At 43.7% G+C, this 19,254-nt stretch overlaps 1 protein-coding gene across 3 annotated transcripts in view; it reads left to right on the top strand.

Moving 5' to 3' along the window:
* The window catches only part of Tmod2 (tropomodulin 2), a 28,968-nt gene that overhangs the window by 6,623 nt on the left and 3,091 nt on the right, over positions 1-19,254 (top strand). Inside the window, exons 4-8 of one of the 3 annotated variants that reach the window (XM_028773599.1) lie at positions 7,221-7,286; positions 9,065-9,082; positions 9,162-9,292; positions 13,506-13,613; positions 17,974-18,117. In XM_028773599.1, coding sequence (XP_028629432.1) covers positions 7,221-7,286; positions 9,065-9,082; positions 9,162-9,292; positions 13,506-13,613; positions 17,974-18,117 — 467 coding nt within the window. Of the gene's footprint in view, positions 1-7,220; positions 7,308-9,064; positions 9,083-9,161; positions 9,293-13,505; positions 13,614-17,973; positions 18,118-19,254 lie in introns of all 3 variants that reach the window. The other 2 variants (XM_028773598.1, XM_028773600.1) reach the window with 2 other exon arrangements.

Here is a 19,254-nt window from a genome sequence, read left to right as displayed (position 1 = left end):
CTCACATCTTGATCCCAAAGCAGGAGGCAGAGAGAGCACGAACTGGAAATGAGTCTATTAAAACCTCAAAACCTACCTCAGTGACACACCTTCTCTGACAAGGCCACACCTCCTCCTGTTCTTCCCAAACAGTTCCACCAGCTCAAGACCAAATATTCAAACATATGAATCAATGATGACTATTAGTGACCAAACTATGATGTAGATATAAAAAGTTCAAATAATACAAAAGAAATGAGAAGGAAGCACGCCTTTAATCCCAGCACTTGGGAGGCAGAGGCAAGCAGATTTCTGAATTTGAGGCCAGCCTGGTCTACAGAGTGAGTTCCAGGACAGCCAGGACTACACAGAGAAACCCTGTCTTAAAAAACAAAGAAAAAAACAAAAAAAAAGAAAGAAAGAAAGAAAGAAAGTTTAAAGTAGGTAAAGGCCATAAAATAGTGCACAGAAAAATAATGAAAATATATCCACCTGCTTAACTTCATTATCAACCAAGTGCTAAACTGAAGAACAAATGAAAATAATGAAATACTTTGGCTGGGTGGTGGTGGTGCACGCCTTTAATCCCAGCACTTGGGAGGCAGAGGCAGGTGGATTTCTGAGTTTGAGGCCAGCCTGATCTACAGAGTGAGTTCCAGGACAGCCAGGGCTACACAGAGAAACCCTGTCTCAAAAAACCAAAAAAAAAAAAAAAAAAAAAAAAAAAAAAGAAATGAAAAGCAAGCCTTTCCCCCAAATTAAGTCCTTTCTCTAAAAAAAAAGTATGTGATGTGGGTGGGTGAGCAACATAGAAAGTTCTAGAGAAGCACAGGCTACATGGTAAGACCCTGTGTCGAGTGCCTTGACACTTATCTTTCATGAGCAGGTTGTTATAAAGGTTTAGAATCCCATCAGGGAGAGAAGCGACAGGTCCTGCTCCACTCAGGGATCGTATGCTGGATTTGATTGTGAGATTTTTTAGCTCCACGAGAGGGAAGAGAGACAGACACCAGACACAGAGGTTTTGACATTCAGTTATTCTTTAATAATGCACAGCAAGCAATATATTATCACCAATGCTAAGGCTATTGGCACAATGAGGTATTACCACATTTCCTATGCACTGCCTCTAACAATATCAGCATAATGAACACAAATAACAAATTGCTAATTACCAAAGAAATAAGCATAGCAATAAATACATCATTCATTCCTGGATTATACGACCTGAGTCCATATGATGGCTTCAGTTGCAGGTCTGGCTGAGGCTTCTAGCTAATTGAATTGCTAATTTGACCATGGGTGCTTGACCATGAAGTGGAGGCATTGCTCTCTGGGTTAATTCTTTGATGGTCCGGAGCTGAGGAAGCTTGGTGGAGGATCACGTCAGGCAGTCATAGCTACCAACGTGTGATGAAGTGCTCCGATCGGGCTCTTCTTTTTATGTTGGATTTGGCGTTACTGCTGATGTGCACAGCAGATGACCACTTGTGTCCATTATCTCCGGGCTCTGATCTCATCACAGCTGGTTATCACAGCACAACTTCACTTCCAGACTTGTCTCTACAAGTACCAGTCTTGTCTCTATAAGTTTCCTATTACAAAATGGAGCCGGTCCTGTTAAGGGCCTGCTCCTTATACCCTTACTTAAAAACCTAGAACAAGAGTGTACATTTATGTTCTTAATTCCCACAACTCAAGAGATAGAGGCAGGAAACTTGGGAGTCCTGGCTAATCTCAGTACGTGTGTGAAGTTCAGAGGACAACTTGATGGAGCTGGCTCCCTCCTTCACCTTTATGTGGGTTCTGAGGATCAAACGCAGACCATCCAGCTTGCATTGTGGAGTGGCAGTGCCTTTTCTTGCTGAGCCCCAAGCCTTGCCTGCCTTTACTTGCCCCATCCCCCAGCATTGGGATCACTGATGCACACCTCCACACCCGAGGTGCATCTGTTTCTTACTTAAGTTCTGGGATTCTAATCCAGGTCCTTGAGTGACCAAGCCAGCTCAGTCAGTCAACAGGTTCTCCAGAGCAGGAGTGAGGATTAAAAGAAAAGAGATGATTAGACAATATTGCAGCATGACCCCAGCCAGTTCTAAGGCTGAAAATGGGGTTTATTTTTTCTCAATTTTCTTTTAAAACATTTTAATTACATGCAAGTATTTAGGTCAGTTCTGAGTTGAGGAACCAGCAATACAATAGATGCAAATAGTCAAGGAACAAACAAGGCAATAAACAAAGTCCTATGATCTCTCTCATGATCACTGTTTCTAAGGGCTCATCAGGATGACAAAAATATCAGAGCCTACTTCCCAGTCCTAGCCATACCAGTCATATTCATGCCTGAGGCCTACTTCTTTGTTCTAGCCTAAGACTTAGATTCCTAACTGAAATTACTTCTCTGTCTTAGCCTAAAATTAGATTCCTTCATGAACTTACTTCCCTGTCATGGCCCAATGTCAGATTCCTGCCTAAAGCCCATTTCCTTGTCCTTGGCCAATGTCAGATTCCTGTCAAGCAGCCCCAAAAGCTCAACATACTTGAGCTTTCAAGGGAAGTAGTTTATCAATTTTTAGCTGCTTCCAAGCTCTGGAACTCTGATTCTTATTCCCCCAGAAGATGTATGTAAGCATCTATCTCCTTGTGGGAATACCTGCCCTGCCTTTTCCAATATGTCTGCCGTCTCCACACATCTTCATCCATGTCTGATAATATCAGTAGTGGACGTCAGGTTCATGTCTGAATGTCTGTCAGAGGTCTCTGTAGCATCAGCTGATGAGGAAGGTGTTTTACAGTGACTGGGCATTGAGGCCCTGTGGTTACTATGGAGACATCCCTCTGTGGTTACTGCTTTTCCCAAGGGTTGTCTCACAGGTTTTACTGGAATTGCCTGAAGGAAGAATGCAGAGTGGGACTTTGACTCCCAGAAAACAACGAGAAAGGAGAAAGAAAAAAGGCAATCATTCTGGAGATACTTGACCTGAAATGTGCATAATAAATCCAGGGAGATAATGCAAATAGAACTGCCTTTGTTCTCCTTTCTCAGCTGAAGAGACACTCCCTAAGAACTTAGTGGAAAGCCTTCTGTGGGGATGAAAATCAAGCAGCTTCCTCTCTAGGGTGGATCTTTCTAGAAGACTGGGAATAACCTGTAAGCAGAAGGGCTCACAGCAACTGAGGGAACTCTGAGGACCATTGTCTGTGCTGGTATGGAAGGTAGTGAGTAGAAAGACAGCAATTGAAAGGTGCTGCAGTGGCTCTTCTTTTATCTTTTCTTCCCATCATGCAGTGGTTCGAGGCACATTAAGAGCAAGGCTTCCCCCTTAGTGAATGCTGAGGAAACACACTCACAGAAAGTCCTGCCTGTGCTTCACTAACCTAGCCACTAATCAAGATAACAGTCAGTTGGGGTTAATGAGGAGGCAGACTCTGTGGGCATTTCATGATTTCCCAAATCACACAGTTAGGATGTGGCAGTCAGGGTTCAAACTCAATGTGCTCCACATTTCCCCTCCTTAACTGTGATTATTGCTGTTATTCTGTTTTCAGTGAAAGGGGTTGAACCCATGGCTTTAGGAATGTTAGACGGGCACTCTACCCTTAACTATAGCCTCCAGCCCTTGTTTTTTCAAAACAGTGTCTCACTAAGGTAGTACAGTGTCTAGGCTGGCCTTGAACTCTTGAACTGTCTGTATAGCCCCAAACTGGCCTCCTGGAATCCTTTTGCTTCTTAAGTGCAAGTCACACGCCTACCTCTAACTCCTGTTCCTTTTTTTCTCCATGTAGCCATGGCTGTCCTGGAACTACAGACCAGACTGATCTCGCACTCAAAGATCCGCCTGCCACTGCCTCCTAAGTGCTGGAATTAAAGGCGTGCGCCACCACTGCCCGGCCTAACTCCTGTTCTTACTGGCTTACCCCCGACCCTTCTTTGCTGGGTGCCTCCCTTCTAAAATGTAGCTTATAGTAGATCCAGTCAGGCTTTCAGTGCCTGTCCCTCTCACCTGTGATTTCATGAGAAGGGAAATCTGTTTCAACCTACCCAGGACCACCCATAGTTGTTCCCTGCATGTGTGCCTCCTGGTGCCAGTTCCATGTAACACTGGGCACTAAGACCTTGATATGCTCATGTGATAGCCCTTCCCTTCTTTCCCAAAGGGAGAGAAAGGACAACTCCTTTTTCTACTGAAAAAGGAACACAATCTTTCTGACCTTACCTCTGAGGAGGGAAAAACAACATAATAATCTATATGACATTAGGTCTTTAAAATTCGTAGACGCCGGCCAGTGGTGGCGCACGCCTTTAATCCCAGCACGTGGGAGGCAGAGGCAGGCGGATTTCTGAGTTCGAGGCCAGCCTGGTCTACAGAGTGAGTTCCAGGACAGCCAGGGCTATACAGAGAAACCCTGTCTCGAAAAACAAAACAAAACAAAATTCGTAGACTCCATCAAACTTACTGGTACAGTGTTAACCTTAATATTCAGGGGGCATTGAAAGAAGCAGGAGGATTACTGCAGATCTAAGGTCAGCCTGGTCTGCATGATGAGTCCAGGCTAGACATAGTTACATAGTGAGACTTTAAAAAAAACAAAATCCTTTGGTTGAATTCCACCTTTTCTATCTTACCGATAAGAATGGTACCTGGAGGTAGGTATGGTGGCACCTACTCATAATCACAGCATTTGGAGCAGAGACAGAAGGATCACACTGAGTTTGAGGTCATCCTAGCCTATGAGTGGGTTCCAGACTATGCAGGGCAATAAAGTGAGACCCTGAAAACAGAATAACAACAAAAAAGCAAACAGCTGAATGTTGAGTCTACCTAACTAGGTCTAGTTTCGTTTCTTTTTCTATGACAAGACACCCTGAACAAAAGCAGTTCAGGGGAGGAAAGGGTTTATTCAGCTTACCTTGCCAAATTACAGGTTACAAGGAGGAGTCAAAACAGGGACGTAATCCCCTGTCACACTACATCCACAGTCAACAGCAGAGAGAAACACATAGATGGCTTCCTTCACACTTGCCCACTTCAGGGCCCAGTGCATGAAGTGGTGCTGCTGAAAATAGGCTGGAGCTTTCTGCATCAATAATAATCAAGGCACACACACACACACCACACCACACACACCACACCACACCACACCACACCACACCACACCACACCACACCACAGACACCCATGCCACATACTCACACACAGAGAGACAGCGTAATCTAGAGAATTCCTCATTAAGACTCTTTCCAGATGACTATAGGTTGTGTCAAATTGATAGTTAAGACTAACCATACTTGGTATTCCTTCTTCATGCGCTTCATGTGGTCTGTGAGTTGCATCTTGGGTATTTCGAGCTTTGGGGCTAATAACCAATTATCAGTGAGTGCATACTGTGTTATTCTTTTGTGATTGGGTTACCTCACTCAGGATGATATTTTCTAGTTCCATCCATTTGCCTAAGAATTTCTCGAATTCACTGTTTTTAATAGCTGAGTAATACTCCATTGTGTAAATGTACCACATTTTTTGTATCCATTCCTCAGTTGAAGGACATCTGGGTTCTTTCCAGCTTCTGGCTATTATAAATAAGGCTGCTGTGAACATAGTGTCCTTGTTATATATTGGAGCATCTTCTGGGTATATGCCCAGGAGTGTTATAGATGGGTCCTCAGATAATGATATGTCCAATTTTCTGAGGAACCGCCAGACTGATTTCCAGAGTGGTTGTACCAGCTTGTAATCCCCCCAACAATGGAGGAGTGTTCCTCTTTTTCAACATCCTCTCTAGCATCTGCTATCACCTGAATTTTTGATCTTAGCCATTCTGACTGATGTGAGGTGGAATCTCAGGGTTGTTTTGATTTGCATTTCCCTGATGACTAAGGATATTGAACAATTCTTTAGGTGCTTCTCAGTCATTTGAGTTTCTTCAGTTGAGAATTCTTTGTTTAGCTCTGTACACCATTTTTTAATAGGGTTATTTGGTTGTCAGGAGTCTAATTTCTTGAGTTCTTTGTATATATTAGATATTAGCCCTTTATCAGATGTAGGATTGGTAAAGATCTTTTCCCAATCTGTTGGTTGCCGTTTTGTCCTATTGACAGTGTCCTTTGCTTTGGAGTAACAAAATATTCATGGGAGCAAATATGGAGACAAAGTGTGGGGCAGAAACTGAAGGAGGGGCCGTCTGGAGACTGTTCCACCTGGGAATCCATCCCATGTGCAGTCACCAAAGGTAGACGCTGATGTGGATGCCAGGAAGTGCATGCTGACAGGAGCCTGTTATAGCTGTCTCCTTAGAGGTCTGCCAGAGCCTGACATATACAGAGGTGGATGCTCACAGCTAACCATTGAATTGATCATGGGGTTCCCAATGGAGGAGTGAGAGAGAAGACTGAAGGAGCTGAAAGGGTTTGCAGCCCCATGGGGAGAGCAACAATACCAACCAACCAGAGCTCCCAGGGTCTAAACCACCAGCCTGGGAGCACATAGGGAGGGACCCATGGCTCTAGCTGTATATGTAGGGGAGGATAGCCTTGTAGGGCATAGGTGGGAGAGGAGGTCCTTGGTCCAGTGAAGGCTGGATGCCCCAGTGTGGGGAATTCGTGGGTGGGGGCACATCTTCATAGAAGCACAGGAGGGGGCATGAGATAGGACGTTCCTGGGCAGGGGGGAAATGGGGAAAGGGGATAACATCTGAAATATCCAATTAAAAAAAGAAAAGAAGAAGACTAACCAGCAGAGGGACCTAGCACTGTTTCAGTGATTGGAAGACAGGGCTGCAGTTGTTTCAGCTCCTAATGACCCTGCACATTTCACCACATGGGGCCTAAAAATTACTGACCGTCTTGGGAAGATTTTTAGCATAAGTTTATTGAATGCTGTGCATACACCACACACTTTGCCAGGAAAGGGGACCTGAAGACTTTCTTCTGTACAAAGAATTGTTCTTCTATTTGCAAACTAACAATGTGGCCATCCTAATACGTGTTTCAAAACTTCCCGCTTGTTATGGTTACCCTGTGTTTTCTTTTTCTTTTTCTTTTTTTTAGATTATTTATTTATTTACTATGAGAACACTGCAGCTGTCTCCAGACACCCATATGAGGGCATCAGATCTCATTGCTGATGGTTGTGAGCCACCATGTGGTTGCTGGGATTTGAACTCATGACCTCTAGAAGAACAGTCAGTGCTCTTAACTGCTGAGCCATCTCACCAGCCCCATACCCTGTGTTTTCTTTCAGCTGTCCTTGGAGTCCACAATTTGCTCAACAATCCAAAGTTTGATGAAGAAACAACCAATGGCAAAGGTCGCAAGGGGCCCGTGAGGAGTAAGTGGGAGAGGGATCTGGGAGGGCGGGAAGCTTCCTAGCTGCTGTCCGAGAGAGAGCTTCCAGAGGAAGTCACTGGGCTCTGAGCAACCAAGCTAGGTGGAGCTGATGCTGGGCACCATGGCTGGCAGAACACAAACCACAGCTAGTAGAAAAAAAAATTCCTGGTAAGTTTGCAGAATCAGCTCAAAATGCAAATAAAGTTTTCTGTCCCAAAGGATGTTTAACAGTGAGGGAAGCTTGGCTACCTCCTTCCTACTTCCCCCAGAAAGCCTGGCATGGACAAGCTGCAGCCTCCTGTCTTCTTCAAGCGTTTGTTAAATACCTACTGGGTGTCAGGAATGTTCTGGGCATATGTAGAAAGATCTTTTCCAGAGGAACTTATTCAGAGTAATCAGTTAGCTCTGTGAGATCTAAGTGCACACAGATCCTGGCTTCTGGATAAATCATTTATTCTTCTGTCTGATGGTAGATATCATCATGATGATAGTGACTTCAGAGGTACTGTTCAGTCTCAGTAGCATCCTACTTACTTGGTTAGTTATTAAGAAGAGGTCTTGTTACTTAGCTTAGGATGGCCCCAAATGCCTGTCTCCCAGAATCGTCCTCCCTCAGCTTCTTGTGCCAGGATTATAAGAGTGTTGCTGATGTGTAAAGGGCTCTCTTTACAGTAGAATATTAATCCTTTATACGTTGTATGCACTCCAAACATTTTCTGATAAATTAGTGTATTTGTTTTATTGTTGTTATTTGGGTTTTGTTTGTTTTGAGACAGGCCTGAAATTCACTGTGTAGCCCAGGTTAACCTCAAACTCATGATCCTCCTGACTCAGTCTCCTAAATCCTGATAGTGCAGGCATATACTGCTATATCTGGCTCAGGTTATTTATTTATTTATTTATTTATTTATTCATTCATTTATATGTATGTAAATGGGCTTTTTTTTATAACATGCATATATGTTTACCACATGCATACCCAGTGCCCAAGGAAACCAGAAGAGAATTTCAGATCCCTAGAACTGGACTTATAATGTTCGGAAGACACCACGAGGGTGCTGGGAACCAAACTCCAGAGACAAAAGTAGCAAGTGTTCTTAACTCCTGAGCCATGTTTCCAGCCCCCGTTTCTAAGATGCCTTTCATTCGTCTTTTCTATTCCTTGGTCTTTCCATACCTTTATCAAAGCTAGAGATGCAAAATGGAAATTGGAGGAGAGCCGCCATCAAGAAGCCATAGGGGTATTAGTATTTGGGAAATGGGGATAGAAGTGTATCTCAGTACTAGAACAAATGGTTTGAGCAAGTCCTAGGTTCAAGTCTTGGCATCACACAAAATTTTTAAAAAGGATTTGGGAAATGAAGAGGCTCATTATGGTGGCCATCTTTGCCTCTCAGAGCCCATGGTCTGGTGCACATAGTGTGGGGGAAGTCTGTATAGTACAGCAGTGAGTGCCAGTGGATGAGATCCCTCATAATGGCTGAAGAGCATCTGCCTTCCAAACTGACTCAGAGTGACACCACTGCTAAGTGAGAATAAACTTACTATGGTTCACATTGGAGTGTTGGACCCTACATTAAAGAATGGTGCTGCCAGGCGGTGGTGGTGCACACCTTTAATCCCAGCACCTGGGAGACAGAGGCAGGCGGATTTCTGAGTTCAAGGCCAGCCTGGTCTACAGAGTGAGTTTCAGGACAGCCAGGGCTACACAGAGAAACCCTGTCTCAGAGAGAGAGAGAGAGAGAGAGAGAGAGAGAGAGAGAGAGAGAGAGAAGAGTGCTTTCCAGGGAAGCCATCTCTAGTTTGATAGAGGACCTCTTGCACTATCTTTTATAAACTAAAATTTGTGTTTTAGATGTCGTCAAAGGTGAAAAGGCCAAGCCAGTATTTGAGGAGCCACCAAACCCCACAAATGTGGAAGCAAGCCTGCAGCAGATGAAGGCCAATGACCCTAGCCTGCAGGAGGTCAACCTCAACAACATTAAGGTCCGTCACTTCCAGTACCTCCTCGCTTAGCTTGGCATCACAGAGCTGACTGGACATCACTGCCTGCCTGCTTTTACAATGGCTTGCAGTCCTTTCAAGTCACTGATTTTAGACAGAATAATCTAGTCAAAAGAAATGGGTCCATAGAAGAATAATTTCTAGAACTTTTTGAAAAGATTCATAGAACTCAGGCCAAAGAACATTTCACCCAATGCTGAATAACCACATCAACTTTTCTTTTCATTTTTCTTTTGTGTGTGTGTGTGTGTGTGTGTGTGTGTGTGTGTGTGTGTTTGTGTTACAGCACTCTACCTCTTAGCTGTATCTCCAGCCCCCTCACACAGTTTCAAGTATCAAGAATGTCAGAGTAACTTAGAAGGGCAGTTGGCACAGACTTTCAAGTGAGACTCTAGTGAAGCTGGCAGTCAAGACTAAGGTATCCAAAGGATCCACTTCTAAGATGGCACACCCATGCAGCTGTGGGCAAGAGACCTCACTTTCTCAACACATGGGCTACTCTTTGGGGCTACTTGAGTGTTCTCACATAACCACATCTGGCTCTCCCCAAAGATAGTGACCCCAGAGTGAAAAAGGTCAAGAAGCCAAAGGCTCAGTGGTTAGAAGTAATTGCTTTCCTTGCAAAGTACCCAAGTTCAGTTCCCTGTACCCACATCAAGTGCCTCATAACCACCTGTAACCCCAGATTCAGGGGACCCAACACTTCTGGCCTCTCTGCATACCCATACTACATGTGCATGCCCCACATCACGACACACAAAGTATTTTTCCATGATCTGGTGTCTAAAGTCTCAAGACTGTCATTGTCATTCCCACCTTGTTCTTTTTGGTGATAAGCCTTGCCGTTGCCACTCTAGTTAGCAGTGGTGGGAACCTAAAAATAAGGTAGACAGAAGTCCCATGCAGCAGCCAACTTTATTCAGCGCATCAGACAATTTATACTCTGAGGGTTAAGAAGAGTCACCTGAGTGACGTATAGAGTCACAAGGACAAGAAGCACCTGGCAAAATACGTTTGTTTCCATAAAAGCATATAAATAAATAATAGTAGCCAGTTGTAATGAATAATTTAAAGTAGACTCATTCCTAACCGCTACACCTGGAAGAGGCACGAGAGCGCATTCCAAGAGCAATCCATGTTATAAAGGAACAGAGATTACAAGACCCTTGTCTTGTTTCCTTGGAGCTTTCTCACAGGATCTCAGAAATCACACAGTGTTGTTCACAGACCGCCTTCTGACATCGTACTATTGAAGGAAGAGAAGGAGACAAGAGGAGCATGAATTATATGAATTATATTGCCTGTGGCCTAATTTGTTCATTCTCTTCAGTTGCCTGGTTGATGACTTGGTTGGCTAATTTGAAACAAGGTTTCACTGTGTGGCCAAGACTGACTTTAAACTCTTCAAACTCAATATGTAAACAAGGCTGATTTCAAAGTCTTCATCCTCTAGCCTCTACCTCCCTAAAGATTAGGTACTAGACATGTTCCTTCAGATAGGTTTGTTTTGTTGGTTCTTACTGTGCTGATACTTAGCATTTAATATTATTTCTAATGAGTTTTCCCCTCTTTCTTTTTATTTATTCTTTTCTCAAACAATATACCCTGAGTTCAGGCTCCCTTCCCTTTGCTCCTCCCAGATCTACTGCCTCTCCATTTCCTTTCAGAAAAGAGTACTCCTCCAGGGTTATCAGCTGAGAGGGCCTGACACAGATTCAGGTAGCTCTGCTTAGTTGATTCTGTAGGTTGTGTTCTCCTAGCACCGTGGCCCCCTCTGGCTCCTGCTGTCTTTCCTCCCTTTCTTCTGTGGGGTTTCCCAAGCTCTGCCTAATGTTTGGCTGTGGGTCTCTGTGTTTGCATCTGCTCCCCTCAGCTGCCAGTGGAGGCCTCTTACCTCTCTGCTAAAGGTTGGACTAGGCAGGGATCTGAGTACAGCAGAATATCATTAGAAATCATTTCATTGGCTTGCTTTTTTTTTCCCCAGTCACGTTTGGTTCTACCCTAGATCTGGGACACCCAGCTTCCAGTTCCTGGCCATCTAGGCAATTTTAGGCATGGGCTCCCCTGCCTGGTGTGGGCCTCAAGTTAGACCAGCCATTAGTTGGCCACTCCCACAAGCTCTGAGCCACCTTTGCCCCAACATATCTTTCAGGCAGGACAGTTTGTAACAGGTTGAAGGTTTGTGGCTGAATTGATGTCCAAGTCCCACCATTCCAAGCCTTGCCTGGTTATAGATGGCTGGTTCAGGCTCTGAATCCTCCATTACTCTGAGTCCTTGCTAGGGTCACAGTTATGGTCTTACTGCTGTAAACAGACAACTGTGGACTGTAAACTGTGAACATGACCGAGGCAACTCTTTTTTTTTTTTTTTGGTTTTTCGAGACAGGGTTTCTCTGTGTAGCCCTGGCTGTCCTGGAACTCACTCTGTAGACCAGGCTGGCCTCGAACTCAGAAATCCGCCTGCCTCTGTCTCCCAGGTGCTGGGATTAAAGGCGTGCACCACCACCGCCCGGCGACCAAGGCAACTCTTATAAAAACAACATTTAATTGGGGGTAGCTTACAGGTTCAGAGGTTCAGTCCATTATCATCAGGGTGGGAACATGGCAGCATCCAGGCAAGCATGGTGCAGGAGGAGCTGAGAGCTCAACTTCTTCATCTGAAGGCTGCTAACAGAATACTGGCTTCCAGGCAACTAGGGTGAGGGTCTTAAAACCTACAACCACAGTGACACACTACTCCATCAAGGCCACACCTACTTCAACAGGACCACACCTAATAGTGCCACTCCCTGAGCCAAGCATATACAAACCATGACAGTCACCCTCATAGGTTCTAGGAAGTTTCCACATTGCCCCCAATTCCAGTTACCCCTCCCCATGCTCTTTCTCTCCATCCTTCACCCCAACCTGATCCCTCCTGTTTTTAACTATGTGTATAGGTGTCTTATATAGATATGTACACATGAGTGAAGTTGCCCATGAAGGCCAAAAAGGGTATTGGATCCTGGAGCTGGAATTACAGGCCATTGGAAGCCACCCAACATGGATATGGGAACAGAACTCAGGTTCTCTGCAAGTGCTGTTTTCTGATGAGCCATCTCTCCAGCCCCAATTATATTGTTTTGATTGAGTGTGCATTATGTGTTATATCATTGGTTACTTAAGATTCATTATCTCATTTGCTCAGTGAGAACTGAGGCAATTAAGTGGCTGTGGTCATTCAGCTTAGCCAGCACGTGGCCAGGCTCATACCCATTGCTGCCCCTTGCTGCTTACCGCATACTGCTACAACAATAGGTGATCTCTGCATACAATTTATAAGGAAGAGTTACATACACATCCATGCATGAAAAACACTCATAAAGTACAATTAATCTAAAAATAAAAAGAAAGGAATACAGCCAAATGTGCTAGCTCATACCTTGTGTCCAAAGGATCCACTCCCAACATGGCACTCCCATGTGGCCGTGTTCAAAAGACCTCGTTCTATAGAGACCTCTGCCTTGTAGAGGTGGAAGCAGGGCATCACCCTGAGTTCAAGGGAGCTTTGGCAACGTAGTGAACTTGCACCAGATTGAAGCCAGCCTGGATTCCAGGAGACCCAGTTAAGATCTATCTCTTCACTTAATGTTATAGTAAGAGACAGACACTAACCACATGTTGGCATCATAGTGTGGTAAGCCCCAAACGGTTATGGAATTGTAGGAAAGGAAAAATTTGAAGCTGCCTAGGAGAACTCAAAAACCAAAGAGGAAATAATTCAGGTGGCTCTTCAGAGGTGGAGAAAAAAACAACAGAAGAAGGAGAAAAAAACAACAGTTTTCAGGCCAAGGAGAAAAGCATATCTTAAGGGAATGTGTGTGAGAGACCATGGTTGTTAGCCTGCCCTAAAATATAGGACAGAAGAAAAAAAAAAGAAAAATCTTTTGAGTTACATTCTCCTATTGGGCACTGGGAGGTGCTATTCACTCAAAATAGCTTAGTTAAATGGATTAAAAAAAATTTTAAACGAGGATATGTAATCAGCCATCTGAATCCAGGTGATAGTCCAAAGTTGCAGGGGGCTTGCTGATGGGGCAGCGCGCATGCTTGTTAGTACGTGTGAGCCCCTGGGTCCAATCAAAAATGAAAACAATTGAGAGTGAGTCCAGTGCAGTGGGAACGGTTTATAACTAACCCTGTCTTCTATGCTTAGAACATTCCAATTCCAACCCTGAAGGAATTTGCAAAGGCTCTGGAGACCAACACCCATGTGAAGAAGTTCAGCCTGGCAGCAACCCGCAGCAATGACCCTGTGGCCCTTGTAAGTGAGACTTGAAATACGATATGAAGTCATTTAATTCCCTGGAGACTTTATTTTTAGGTTTTTCTTATTGTTTAAGATTAGCTGGCTTAGCTTTTAGTTGTTTAGAGATAGGCTTTTGTTGAATGGCCTGGGTTTTGAACTCACTATGTATCTTGGACTGACCTTGCATTCCCAGTAATCCTCCTGCCTCGGCTTGACTAGTGCTGAAATTTCAGAGATGAAACCACCATTCCTCAATAATTTATTTTATCAGTTGAAAGTCTTAGATCTGGTCAACTTAATCTAACAAATTTACGGTCCCCAGGCACAGGCTGAGAACCTACACTGCAAACACATTGGCTTAAGTGGATTCTTGTCAGCGCTGTACTTTCCAAACAAGAACAAGACAGGCGTCTTGGCATTTAGCTAAATAGATATTTAGAGTTTGTTCTGTGTTGACAAAACCCATTATGAAACTTTCCTCCTCCAGAAACTTTCTGTAACAGTCATTAGATTTTGTGACCCCCCAAAACTTACTTGAACTTAGCACATATGAAAACGTCAGAGTGTGTCTTATCTTAATCTTCATGTCCATTACTATGCCAAGCACACTTTAAACAAGCAAAAATAGTGAAAAGCTTCGTTGGACATTCAGTTAGTTCGAGTATGGAAAGAAAAATAATAACCAAAACCGTTGTCCTTTTATGCATTTGGGATAATCTAGCCAAGCAAGAAAGCTACTTAACCTAAGTAAATACTGTCACCGCCTTAGCCATCACCACTTCCTCTTATCTGCTTTTCTTATTACAAGCCACTCTCCCGGGGACTCAGTGAATGTAGCTCTGAGCACTAAGTTTTTCGTACTCACCTCACCCAGTTATCCCTTAGTGTTCCAAGTATGTGCTGTTGTTAGTTGCCGCAATACTGTGAGAGGCTAGATTATCCCAGTGTGGCAAGTAATGACAGAGCCGAGAATCACCACCGGCTCTTTCTGGTTCCACTATGCTACATCTACACACACAGCCCTGTGGTTGTTAGGGTCCCTGGAAATCAATCAACCTGAGAATTTACAACACGGGCCGGCCACTTACTCTCAAATCAAACTAGAAAAACAAAGGTCCTGGCATGATAGTTGTTTTAAAGTAACAGTCTTAGGCTGGAGAGATGGCTCAGCGGTTAAGAGTGCTTGCAGCTTTTCCAGAGGACCTGAGTTGATTCAAAGTACCCATTTCAGACCATTCACAAGTGCTTGTAACTCGGGCTCCAGGGAATCTGAGGTTCTCTTCTGGCATTCTTGGGTACGTCATGTGTATGGAGCATAGACATACTTTCAGGCAAACACTCAAATGTATAAAATAAAAATAAAGTCTAAAAAATAAAAGTATATATAGATATATATGTCTGGGTATGTAGATGTAACTAAGAGTAAGATATTCTACATTCTTTTATTCATATTGAATCTTTGTTTTGTTTTCTGTTTTTTAGTTTTTCGAGACAGGGTTTCTCTGTGTAGTCCTGGCTGTCCTGGAACTCACTCTGTAGAACAGGCTGGCCTCGAACTCAGGAATCCGCCTGCCTCTGCCTCCCAAGTGCTGACATTAAAGGCGTGCGCCACCACTGCCCGGCCATATTGAATCTTTGAAACCCATGGTGTGTTTTATATTTATAGTACATCAGTTTAAACTAGCTGGTTTTCAAAGACTTAGTAGCTACATTTCTTGTGGCTACCATTTGGTCAGCAGTGAAGCTATGTATGTTAGGTTCTGTTTGTTAGATTTAAAAGACATATTTTAATTTTTAATTAAAGTGTGTGTATGTGCATGTGTTTATGTGAGTTCTGGTGTCCTTGAAGTCCAGAGAGGGTCTGTGGACTCCTGGAGCTGGAGTTCCAGGTGGTTGTGAGCTGCCTGATGTGGGTGCTGGGAATTGGACTTGGGTCTTCTCCAAGAACAGCATGTGCTCTGAACTGCTGAGCCATCTTTCCAGCCCCAGGAAATTACAGTTTTGTATAATCCCATAGAGTGCAGAAAGCAAATCTTTTCTTGAGACATGTATTTCTACTCTAGTCCACCATTGAAGGAACCACCTCTATGTTTTTTCTGACACTCCTATCCCAGCACATGGAATAACTGCTCAGATATTTGCTGAACCGAAGTGAACTTGGGTGTAATAACTCCAAGTTATGTTTGGTTGCATAGGCTCCATTTCATTCCGTTTGATAAAAAGTGTTCTCTCAAGTTTAAGATAAAGTGGCACGATCTTAACTGCCTGCCAGGAGGTTGTGCAAGTTTTTATAAAGAACTAGTTGCTCTGAAGTTTCTTTATTCTGAGACTGAAAGTTAATGCCAAAGCTTGATGTGTCCATAAGAAAAGGCTTGCCGTACTCCCATCCCATGCTCTGATTAAAATGTGTGCATTTAATTTTAAGATCAACTATTAAACGGAGCATGGAGGCCTTTGCCTCTAATCCCATCACTTGGGAAACAGAAGCAGGTGAATATCTGAGCTCAAGGCCAGCCTAATCTATCTTGTCTCAAAACTAACAAACGACAAAAAACAAACAACAATGAAAAACAACTATTGAATAAATGTACCTTGAATTGCATAGTGTGCCATTCCATTCCATCAGCCTGTGTCCCTGAGCTTTCGGTTCTAACACCTGTCAATACACAGGATTTTTATTCTGCCCCAGTGATTCTCAACTCAAGAGCTCTTTTGCTCCTAGGGCACATTGGCAGTGGCTGGAGATGTTTGGGGTTATGGTGAGGACAAATACTACTGGTATTTGTAAGGTCTCAGAAGCCGGAGAGGCTGCCATCGGGACACCTACGGCAAAGAAATCTCCAGGCCCCAGATCTTAGCCATGCAGAGGTTGAGAAACCTGCCTAGTGTCCTGTGGAATTCCTTCTCTTCCTTCTTCCTGTTTTAACTGCCATTAAGATAATTAAGATAGTCTAGGGCTCCCTAGAAGCAATCAGTATGAGCAATTTGCTTTTCATTTTTCCACTTATTGTCTTTATGACTTTAATTAAAGTGGCTACTAATCTCAACTGTTCATGCACTTGAGGACAGAAGGCCAAGTCTCAGCCCTGAGATCCTGTTTGTGTTCATGTGGGTGGGGCCAAAATATACTATATTTGTGTGTGTGTAAATGATATATATATGTCTGTGTGTGCATCTATATGTATGTGTCTAAGTGAATAAATGCATATGTAAGTGTGGGGTGCTCATGGAAGCCAGAAGGTGTTGGATCCCTTGAAGCTAGACTTAGAGGTGTCTGTGAGCCTCTTGATGCTGCTATCTGGACGCTTGTCTTCATGATTGAGCAGCAAGTGCTCTGAACCACTGAACCATCCCTCAAGCCCCAATTTTATGTGTATTTTAAAAATTTTGTTCATACTGAAACACATTTAAACTATTACTAAAATGTGTTCCTTTAGAGAATATGTAGTCTCAACTCTTGAGAACACTTTATGGCCAGTCTCAGTTACAAAGCAAGTTCAAGGACAGCTGGGGCTACCTCACAGTCTCAGTTACAAAGCAAGTTCAAGGACAGATGGGGCTACCTCACAGTCTCAGTTACAAAGCAAGTTCAAGGACAGATGGGGCTACCTCACAGTCTCTTTTCTCACACATGCACACACACACACAGGCTAGAGAGATAGCTCACTGTTTAAGAGAACTGGCTGTTCTTCCTGAGTTTTTGTTCCCAGCACCTACATGGTGCTCACAACTATCTGTACCTCCAGTTCCAGATGATCCAACACCCTCTTCTGGTTTCTGCTGGATCAAGCACACACATGATATGCAGATATATATGCAGGCAAAACACACATATATTTAAAAAGTAAAATTAAAAATAAGAGAAAACATATAGTCACACACACCATGTGGATGCTGGGAATCAAATCTAGGTCCTCCAGAAGAGCAATCTGCATTCTTAACTGCTGAGCAGTCTGATGTCTCCAGCTTCTACTAAGCGGTTTGGTTTGGTTTGGTTTGGTTTGGTTTGGTTTGGTTTGGTGGTTGTTGTTGTTTTTTGGTTTGGGGGCTTGTTTGTTTCTTTGTTTTGCTTTTTGAGACAGGGTTTCTCTGTGTAGCCCTATCTGTCCTGAAACTCACTCTGTAGACCAGGCTGGCCTCGAACTCAGAAATCCACCTGCCTCTGCCTCCTGAGTGCTGAGATTACAGGCGTGCGCCACCACTGCCTGGCACTATTTTAGTTCTTAGTTGTAGTTCAAGATTTTAATTTTACTTAGAGATAAAAAATATGATGTAACCAATGTTTTCTTTAAGTGCTATAAAAGAATCTATTTCTTTTATTTGGGAGAGAGATGCTGACGTTTCGAAACCCTGATGACTATTTTTGTACACTAAGGCCTTTGCAGAGATGCTGAAAGTCAACAAGACCTTGAAAAGTCTAAACATAGAATCCAATTTTATCACTGGCACTGGAATCCTGGCCCTGGTGGAAGCACTTCGGGAGAATGACACCTTGACAGAGATCAAGATTGACAACCAGGTACAGAGGGGGTGGGGCAAAGCTGGCTTTTGTCTTAGACAGAAGATGGGGAGTCTCCACAGGGAGCAGGCCAAAGCTCAAAGCTCTGTGTGGACTTGAGATCTCCTGGCTTTCCTATGAATCTTAACAGCTTCTGGGCCATGGAACATACGTGCTCTCTATCTCTCTGTCTCTGTCTTTCCCCCAACCCTCTCTCTCACACACACACACACACACACACACATACGCACACACACACACAGTGTTTGTCTGTGTGTGTGTGTGTGTGTGTGTGTGTGTGTGTGTGTGTGTAAATGTAAAGACCAGAGGACAACCTCAGCTACCTTTTTTTAGATGCTCCCCATCCTGTTTTTGGGACAGGTAGGCTGATCAGCCCCAAGGACCCCCTTATCACTGCCTCCCCAGTGTTGGGATTACAAACACTCACCAACATAGCGGCTTTGTAAATGTGGGTCCTGGGGATCGAACTCATGTCCTCATGCTGTTGTAACAAGCACTTTACTGACAAGTATTGTCCCCAGCCCCAGACCATGTTCTTAAACAAACTTCACAGCAGGTCAATGGACAGTATTTTTATAATGGTTCTCGTGTGTGTGTGTGTGTGTGTGTGTGTGTGTGTGTGTGTGTATACAATATACAAGTCAGTGGTCAGAAACATCTGATTCTGGGGTTGCAGGAGGTTGAAAACTGTGTAATTGTTAGTGTGGGAATCAAAAGCAGGGCTTCTGGAAGAACAGCAGGTGTTATTAACAGGTAAGCTATCTCTCCAGCCAGACCTTTGCTTATTTGGGAGTATGGGTCTCAGGTAAGCTATCTCTCCAGCCAGACCTTTGCTTATTTGGGGGTATGGGTATCAGGGTAGAAACTTAAACAGCTGGATTGATGGCCATCAGAGTTTTCCTCACTTAAGAAACATCCCTGCTTTAATCCCATTAGCACGGACTGACTTGGAAGCACAAATATTAGTCTTGCTTAAATTCCTCAAGAATTGCCTTCTCTTTATTTTTTTAAATTAATTTATCTATTTTATGTATGTGAGTACACTGTCACTCTCTTCAGATCCATCAGAAAGGGCATTAGATCTCTGCCCCTCTCTCTCTCTCTCTCTCTCTCTCTCTCTCTCTCTCTCTCTCTCTC

This window comes from Grammomys surdaster, unplaced genomic scaffold (genome assembly GCF_004785775.1).
Source record: "Grammomys surdaster isolate TR1022 unplaced genomic scaffold, NIH_TR_1.0 231, whole genome shotgun sequence".
Lineage (NCBI taxonomy): Eukaryota > Metazoa > Chordata > Mammalia > Rodentia > Muridae > Grammomys > Grammomys surdaster.
This window is presented reverse-complemented; position numbering and strand designations above follow the sequence as displayed.